The 9,402-nt window shown below is 47.2% G+C and overlaps 1 protein-coding gene across 1 annotated transcript in view; it reads right to left on the bottom strand.

Annotated features, from left to right (window-relative positions):
- The window catches only part of LOC119169584 (dachshund homolog 1-like), a 29,333-nt gene extending 21,422 nt beyond the window's left edge, over positions 1-7,911 (bottom strand). The window contains exons 1-2 of the mRNA XM_075884695.1: positions 7,571-7,911; positions 4,468-4,676 (exon numbers count right to left, since the gene is read on the bottom strand). Coding sequence (XP_075740810.1) covers positions 4,468-4,676; positions 7,571-7,894 — 533 coding nt within the window. The 5' untranslated portion in view covers positions 7,895-7,911. The remainder of the gene's footprint in view (positions 1-4,467; positions 4,677-7,570) is intronic.
- Between the last annotated feature and the right edge of the window lie 1,491 nt (positions 7,912-9,402).

The following is a 9,402-nucleotide window of genomic DNA, read 5'->3' on the forward strand; positions in this document are numbered from 1 at the left end:
GTGTTTAGTGAATACAAGCTTCTACCATGCCCAATGATGATGTATTTTGAAAACTTAGACGTGTCACACGATTTATCATCATCGAAATGATAGTCTCACCAATAAGCTTATCGCTGTCATAAGTCTCACACACCCAAACATCTGCAGATGAAAAACAAAACAAATAAAAGCTCGCATAGCCATTCGAAAAGCCTAGTAAATACGAAAGTTTTCTTGCACACTCATGTATACCTCATTGAAGAATCAGTCAGAATATAGGCCGGTATTGAAGTAGTCGTATTGTCACATGCCTTAACAGGAGAAAAGTTCCAAGCTAATATTTCATTTCAACGACTGGCATCGTTTAAAAAAATTCTTCGTGGGTCCCGGTTTAACTGTGGTGGTTGAAATTGAGGAAGGTACAATATTCGCATCTTTTTCTTTAATTTAGCGTATTTCATGATTGCCTGATGCGCTGTAAATTGTCTCAAATCTATGAAGCTATCATGAGAGGCAGATGCAAAAACACCGAGCAAGCGCTTTTAGATCTGAGAAATTTTGTGAGCTGTTAGTACTGTACTTACCTAAAGACGTCCGGAAGTTTGCGAAAACTTGGACGGCGTTCGAGCTTCGCCTTCAAAAGTGGAACGCGATACTGTAATCGGATCCCGCGAACATCGCCTTCCCAAAGGCTGCCCTTATTCGGATGTCGGCGCGCGCCTCTACCGTGTCACAAGGAAGCGAACGACTGTGCGTGTAACATTGGCCGTTACAAACTATCTTAAAATGCTTATAGCAGAACAGATGGTAAGTGCCCACTACGTCATAATTATTCCTTTTGAGAATCGGCGAAGACCCACTGCGCGTTCATAAGGCAACGTGCGAATTCTTACGCAGCTCCTAACTTTGATTGTGCTTTTGCAGCTGACGATGATGAAATATGTCTGAGCGCTTTGCAATGAGTCGGCCATACGACATGCGTTAAGGAGACACCTTCCACTACATGACATTCATATAGTGCTTTTGCCGAAGGAGATTCCAGCATTGCTGTGGCTGTGTTGTAGAACACATGCTTGCCACGTAGACGGCCTCGGTTCTATTCTCACTGGAACCGAAGTTATTCAATTTTTCTTTTAACTTTGTTTGCATCGTTCTCGACTTTCGGTCATGAACAAGACGTTGATTTTTCTCTCGCAACCAACGACGCCAACCCCGGAATTCCTTCGAAACAAGTTCTTTATCCCTATCACGTCAAAACGTGTGCGACAAGCTTATGGGCAAAGCGCACACGGTTCCGAAGCGTGAAAAATTTGTTGGTGCTTAAGAGCAGTTAACGTATTCGACATATGCTATACCTAAACAACGTAAGCTTCCAACACGACTCAAACTACACTTCGTAGTGACACTTATCAGGTGAAATTGTCTCCGTTGTCAGCATTGGAAGGCAAAGCGTGAAATCAAGTTTTATGGAATTTCAAGTGCGTATAAATTCGCAATAACGGAGAACTGATGAATGAACCAGAGCGTTTACTTGTCCACAATCAACACATGTTCAAGCCTACTAACAAATTTTTTATGATGAGGTAATTAGTACATACCCTTGCTTTATTTTTTTATTTCTGTGCTTAATCTACAGACGTTGATCTTCAGCATTCGTCCATTTACGAGCCCGCCCTTGTTGCTGGAAAAACATTCCTCATATTGAATGCAGCCGGGAGCCATCAATGTTGCAATGTCATTGTCGACAGCAAAACACCACAGTCCAGCGAGCCACCTACAAAAATCACTATTTTCTCGCAATCTCAGACCTCCCCTTTCACGTCACAAGGAATGCGGTGAAGGCTTGCCGGTAAGGCACCCTGAGCAGATCTTCTTGTAGTGCAATTAAAATACAGGACGAGTGTACATATAAACATCGACACACATGTTGGTTAATTTGTGTCTACATTTGCAACGTATCGCATTTGTGTTACAAAAAAAAACTGCGCAAACACACAAGCGTCCTGTAACTACATTTGTAACCAACAGGATTCTACTGCGTAGGTGCCATCCTCTTTAGGACCCTACTGCGATGTCACAGGTGTTGTGTTACCAACCGTCCCAAATTTTGTGGGACTGTCCCGACTTTTCGTGTACCATCCCGAGTCCCGCGCCATCTTTGTCGGGACGCCTACACGTCGCGGATCTGTTTTGGACCATCTAGTCTAAAGGAAGGAAGGAAAATAGGAGGGAAATAACGGCCGCTGTGGAGGTTAACCAGCCTCTAGGCAGCCGGTTTGCTACCCTGCGCATGGAAGGGGGATGGGGGAGATGAAAGATAGAGAGGGAAGAGAGATAAACACAGCACATTCGGCAGCACACGCGCGCACAATCTAGCCTAAACGCTTTATGTGTGATCCAACGCACGGCCAACAACGCTCCTCACGCTAGAGAACACGAAGTTATGACAAATCGAGCACACAAAGCAACACTGTGGTGGCTGGCAGTGGCTACAAGATGTTTTAGCCATTTCAGCTGAACTTCCATGTGAAGTACGAAGTCTTTCAAACTTGCTTTGTATTATCCAGCAAGGGGAAGTGCTGCGAGCCGCAAGTAGCCAGCTGAAGTGCTTCAAGAGACTGCAACTATAAGCAAACAAATTTGTCTAGACGATACCACAGCAATGAAAAGTGTTAGCTGGCTCACTATGTTAGTGTGCGCAACCCCCCCCCCCCTTCCTCGTCCTGACTGACTTCCTTCATTGAAGAATCCACAACCTTACACAGGTGGTCACAACAGATTCTGTAAGGCAAGCCTGATAGCAGTAACCATGGTTTTATCACATAAAGACCCTGATATTATTATAACTTCAGCGATAGTCTCATTATCGCACTGGTCGCTAACGCATTCAGGCGAGCACCTAAACTCAAGCTAATGAAAAATATTCTATAAAAACCTCTTACTGGGGGAGTTTTGGATTGTACATAAGCATTTTTTAAACGATTTCGTACTCTGTTACCTAATACCAAAGCCACCGTATCTAGAGATAAACAACTCCAAAAAGTAACACGTGCGTTATTATGGTTCGATCAATGGCAACGACAACTGTAATGCCCTGTTTTCTTTTTGCCGCGACTGCTGGAGCAACTGCTGGTGTTCTAAATGCCCCTTTAAGTAAATGAGGTTCTGCATGCTTCGTCAATTAAAGCGTAAAATCACAAGTATAATTCCCCGGATTCATCTTGGTGTGGCCTTCACAAGACGCTGTTGACATATCATCGGCTGCAGTGACACCGGTCTCAGTTGTGATCACTGTCGAGTGCCAGAAACGCTGGAGCACATGTGTTGTACTGGCCCCAGCATACGCACGCGAGCGACAAAAATTGATTTCCTCTAATGAACTATGTCATAATAGGTCACTAACTGATGAGGTTGTGTTAGGCCCTTGACCTGACGCCAACAGTGCAACTATTGTCGTAAGAGGGGTCATAGCGTTCCCACAAGCCACAGGACTACATGCATAGCTCTAGCATTGCACCGACTGACGGGACTGTAAATACTCACCTTCTATCTTGCAATCGTCATTCATCACCTTTTCACATCGCATCTCTTAGGCGCCGATTCCTGCGTTGAACAGCGTCGGCGTAACCAGCAGAGCGAACGAGGACGAAAGAGAGCGAGTGTGGAACATGGCTATAGTGAGGAGAGCGCGTAGAGGAGGAATAACAGTGACGAGACGACAAGTTCTGTTGCAGGTGGCGCCACAGGAGCGCGTGCTGTCGTGCGTCGGCTGTTGTGGAACGCGCCCACACGCTGCTTTCCGCGATCTCCCGGTTAGCGAGGCAGTCGCGTGAACGCTCTGTGGCGATTGATGTGACATGGACTGCACGAAATCGTCACAGAGAGTCACGCCACTCACGGCGTTCCCTTTCCAATGTAAACCATGTACCTGTACACAAAAAAGTCTCAGCCAGTTCTTTCCGAACAACGAGCGATGCAACTGGTGAAAGGGCGTTGTCTGCCACTAACTGCAATACTAACTGCTGTAGCAGACGTCTCAGCTTTTCAGCCACAATAAACAATTCCCTCTTTCGCTGTAGCAGACGCTCAAAGCAACCATGGAGGAGAGGCTCAAAGCCACAGAATCCAGGGTTGCGCGCAGTTCAAAAAGAGAAGCATTTGCCTCTCTTTATCGCAAAATCTAAATACCAATCGAATACTGTGGTGCACTTTTAGAGCTTGTGGGGCCGTTCAGAGCTTCAGGAGTAGACCGGAATACTATATCACCGTGCTGGACTTTTCTAAAACATCTATTGGCCTCTGTATTCACGAAAATATTCTAATCTGGAACTGTTCATAAGGTTCAATGCCAGCCAATCGTGGCGTCAAGACTATTAGGAATTGCGGCCGGTCAATGGCTAATAATAATAAAACTTAGTGAACACAACCCCTCTTTGCTGTGCGCGCAGATGTGTGTTGGCATGCATTTCAAGATGTTGCGTGCCTTACCTGGCGGTAGTGCAGTCCCGGTAGAGGGCGTCAAAGTCCCTGCACGCGAGCAGCTTGCAGCGGTTAACGCCAGGCTGTATTGCGCCCAGTCCACGCAGTATGCGCACCTGCTCCACGTTGCACACGATGGGGCTGATGCCCAGCCGCTTGAGCTTGGTGTATACGGTGTGAAGGCCGCCCACTAAGTGTTTCAGGAAAAGCTCGAACGCCTGCACCAGGGTAGGGCAGGGTTTAGGGCAGCCCTGTTGTGAAGGAGCTCTCGCGTCATCAGAGATCCGCACTTGCTCAGTGCCGTATTGAACGAACGAGAAAGGAAAAAAAGAGAGAAACCTGCGACTACAGCAAAATGAACGCCCGGTTTGCTACCCTACATTTAGAATAAGGTACAATGAAAATGAGAGAAAAGAGAGAGCAGTGCGTATATGAAAAAAAGACGGAGATTACCGCGAATGATCACTAAAGGCAGTGAACTTCGAAAACTACAATGACACATGCATCACATTCTGACCTAGTACATGTTGTAGTTACGATGCAAGCATATTTGTATCGGTAAATGATAAGCAGTCAAGCCGGCGAGATAATGAAACGTTGACAGCCAAGTTAAGTAGACATTGTGTGGTTCGTTTGCTACCCTTCACGCAGGAAGAGAAACGACAGACCAGTGAAGTTTCTAATGAAATTTGTTGCATACATGCACAACAAGCTAGTGTTCGATTTCTTCCCTAGACTCATTAGAATAATTTGTTTTTTTTATCACCGATTCCATTTCGGTAATAATAAGCAATAAGAATCAACGACTCATTGAGCATCGACAAAACGATCAATCGATCTATCTATGGCTTCACAGAGTGACGTTGCAAATCGAACTTTTTCGCCTGGCTTTACAGCGTCAGTGCCCCCCCCCCCCCCTTTCTGCGTGTATGTTGGATTACGGTTTGTCCAGTACCACATGAGTATGAAATAATTTTCTTAGTATGGTATGGTATTCATGTGTTTCAGCACAAGTCAAACTTGAGCGCAGGGATGGAAAACTTGTCTCAGAGAGTAACACCCTACAAATGCTAAAATATTAGAACGCATATTCTTGGGATTGGTTTTTTTTTCCCTCTTCAAACTGAATGAGCACAATTGTTTGAACAACGAGTGCAGTATTATTCATTTATCTGTTAGTTTGTAATTTTGTTTGTGATATCACGTTTACTAATGGCAGCGTATTATGGCCTCCAAGCTAACTATACATCCAACATTGGTTACAGAACGCAACGTACATTTTTATTTTATCAAGTTATCTTCATCAAGACTGCCGAGTAGACTTTGCGAGTGCCATATCACCACCACCTTACCGCACTTTGCCGTTGAACCGCAGACATATGTTCTTATTTAACCTCTCACTTCGCTTGGTTGGGACAAAAACGCCGTTTCTACGAAGTCCACTCGTCAGGTCACATTTGAGTCACTGCGCAGACGTGAAGTGTGAGTCAACAGTTGAAGTAAAACCACGTCATACTGAAGCGACCCTTAGACGCTAATAGTTAGTCGACAGTGCATGTTGTTATTCAAGTATTTGACTATGAGTCTGGATATGAATATGTGTCTGAGTCATTATTTAAGACTCGCATCCATGTTTGTAACGGGCATCAATTGGAGAAGAGAACATGCACGGAGACATGCACGACTGGGGAGAAGAGAAAAAAGAAGCCACTCAATCGCGGCTTGGCGATGCTCTCTTCCCTCACGTACATGTAAATTGATTTATGTGTGTAAGGCTTAGCGTCCCGAAACCACCCTATGATTATGAGAGACGCCGCAGTGCAGGGCTCTGGAAATTTCGACCACTTGGGGTTTTTTAACGTGCACCCAAATCTGGGCACTTGGGCCTCCAGCATTTTCACCTCCATCAAAAATGCAGCCGCCACGTGCATGTGAATTGGTATTGCGGTATGCACAAAACAGAAACACACGCAATGGTATTGCAAGAAAAACCCAAGAAGAAAATACAAGGAAAATACTACACACAGTGCATATTAAAATGGGCCGAGCTACAAATGCATCATATCTCAGGATTTATTGAATGACGCTGCAACTGCACCCGACGTACCCATTAGACGGGGCAGTTCATGTGAAATCACGCCTATCTTGTTCACTTTCTTCTCCTTCTTTCCTTTCTTCCATCCTCACTCTTCTTTGCAGATGACTCTTAGGTGAATCGGCTGATATTGAACCACGCGGCTGATTCAGACTTGTGCTCTGGGGTGGATCACTGCTCCATATCCACCCATTCGTCTTCTATGTAATCGTGACTTTCTTTATTGCGGGCAGCTAATCGTGTTGACACTTTCGATAATTAAAAAAATAGCACTAGCTCTCAAATGTTGTGCAAGCAAGCCTTCATTGCAGCGCTGCTATTTAGTATCCTTACAGCCGACTCTTCGGTAAATCGGCTGGCTTCTTTTCATGGTATTTTATGTTGGTTTCGCGGTATTTAGGAACTTCTCTCGTTCCGTAAGTTATGCAGCCACCCCGACAGACTATAGATCTTTAGACCTAGATTCACATAATACACGCGAATTCGAAATCAGAGCCATACTGTATGTTTTATTATTAATACAATATTTATTAGTAATCCGCCACTGAGAATTTGGTATCGCCCCGTTCTCGGGGATGCTAGTCAAGCTGCTTCAAAATACAGTTTTTTTTTTGCAGTCTTTTCTTTTTGTATTACAGAACGCAAAATTAACTTTGATTTGATTTGAACTCCAGCCGCATTTTTGAGATGTGCTCTGGTGTAGCTAAATGAATTTTTCAGATGGTTCAGTGACACACTGTGTAGACCCCTGATGCACGTACGTGAATAAAGACATGCCGATTTCAAAAAAAAAAAAGAAAGAGAGAGAAAAAGAAACGGAAAATCAGTGAGGGTGACGATTTATAGCTCTTTATAAGTAAGTCTTTTGAATTATGTTTCCACTGTTCAGAAAAGAGAGAGAAAAATAAGTTCAGTGATGTTGACTACACCATGTCCAGTTTTCCCAACCTACACGTGGCCAGCGCAATAAACCGGTAAGGGAAGGGGAGGTATATAACGAGACGCTGTTTCGCTTGCCTGTGGCAGGCACAGAAGCAACTCGCCGCTTCGCTGCACGAATGCGGCCACTCGCTCGCCGCGGTACTCGACCAGGCGGCACTCGGTAGCGTCCCCTGCGCTGCTGGCCGGCACACCGTATTCTCCCGCGCCTGCGGCACGGCCGTACAGACTGGGCAGCAGGCTCAGTCCGGCACCGGCCAGGCCCGTCGTCAGCCCGGCAGGCAGTGCGGGCGCGCTTAACGCGGCCGCGGGAACCGGGCCGTTCAGGCAGGGCGCGCCCGCCGGCGCGCCAGAGCGCGACAGGTCCACGGGTGTAGCGGCGGCGTGGCCCGCGGCTTCCATCGGCGCTCGACACTCAAAGCAACAGCGGCAACGGGGCGACGGCGAAACTTCGAGGCGGGCGGGCACGTGTGCCGGGCCCGGGGTTCGGAGCCGCGGCTTGGCTGCGCGCGCGCGTCGGTGGGGCTGGCCCGGGGGCGGGGCGCGCGGGAACCCCCGCCACCGCTCCGTCTCCTTCGGATCCCCGCGGTAGGGATGCTCCCCGTCCCGTACGAACGTTCGTTCGAGGAGGAAGGAATCGCTCTCTTTCCGCAGTAGGGATGCTCCGCTTCTGAGAGTGCGAGCTCCGCCAGTGCAGAGCGAGGGGGAGAGACGAAAGGAGATCTCGTCGTATGCCGTAGTAGCAACGCAGTCCGGTCCCGTTCGAGTTTCGTCTGTCGGGAGAGTGGGAAAGGGACCAGTCGTCATTCGCGCGCGCAGTTGGAGATTCTTCCATCTGCCGCCCTTTCTCCCGAAAAGTGGCGCGGCCAAGTCGAGCGGCGGCTGTCCCGCAGCGGAATGACGGCGAGATGTTGGAGCCTGTTCTCTCCTCTCTCGCTCTCTTTCTTATCTTCATCGTTCGGGGCGGCCGTATCGAGGAGCTGGATAGGAGGCGGCTGCTTCCGCAAATGAGGGTCGCACTTGCCTGTTTTGTGCCTATGGTTACAGCGGAAGTAAAAAAGATGAAACAGAAATTTGAGCCTAAAGTCGAAGTTTTCTTTCTTAATGCACGTGTAGTGGCGAGGACAATATTACGTTTTTCCAATGACCCGGACGTGGTTGTCTACAGCGGACACTGGTGCAAAGTAAAGTTAATGCAACAAGCATACGGTAAGAAGAAATAATTCCCACGGGCATTGAAGCGCTGTAATTACACTTGCACGTCGGGGAAAGCAGGGTTAGTTCATGTTAACGCGTATTCTGTCCCGAAATTAGGCGGGAAGGTGGCTTTGTCTCAAATTAGTGTAACACTGCCTTCTTCTCTCTCTTTCTCCTTTTTTCGTCAGTTTTTTCTGCTCAGAGCATGGTAGTGAATGGACCTGGTGAACTTACCTGCATCTCTGTTTTGCCATCTTTCGTTTTATCTCAGTGACTATCGAATGAAATACAATCTTTACAGTCCGTAGTTCCGAGGATCTCAACACCAACTGCCTTTTCTTTCCACTAATGACAACTGATTACAATTATTATCGGATCGTGTGTGCTCCTGCAGGCCCCACAAGTACAGCCGCGGCCACGTCTGTGTAGAGCACGTGAGCAGCCAGTTATCGCTCCGTGGCGCGAAACCTTGTGACAGTTTCGGGCTCTGAAGTGGTGTATCAGGAGCATTCGTGTCCTAGTTGTGAGGCTGACCACATCAGAGCCCGATACTGCCTCAAGGTTTCGCCCCACAGAGTGAAAAGAGGCTGCTTGCATGCTCTACACAGGTGTGGCCGCAGCTGTACGTTAGCGTCTAGCTTAATCTGATGTTTAGCGTTTCACCCGGAAGTTTTTCGCGCTTGACAGCAGCGCATGAATACGCAACTTGGCGA

The sequence above is a fragment of the Rhipicephalus microplus genome, chromosome 2 (genome assembly GCF_043290135.1).
Source record: "Rhipicephalus microplus isolate Deutch F79 chromosome 2, USDA_Rmic, whole genome shotgun sequence".
Taxonomy (NCBI): domain Eukaryota; kingdom Metazoa; phylum Arthropoda; class Arachnida; order Ixodida; family Ixodidae; genus Rhipicephalus; species Rhipicephalus microplus.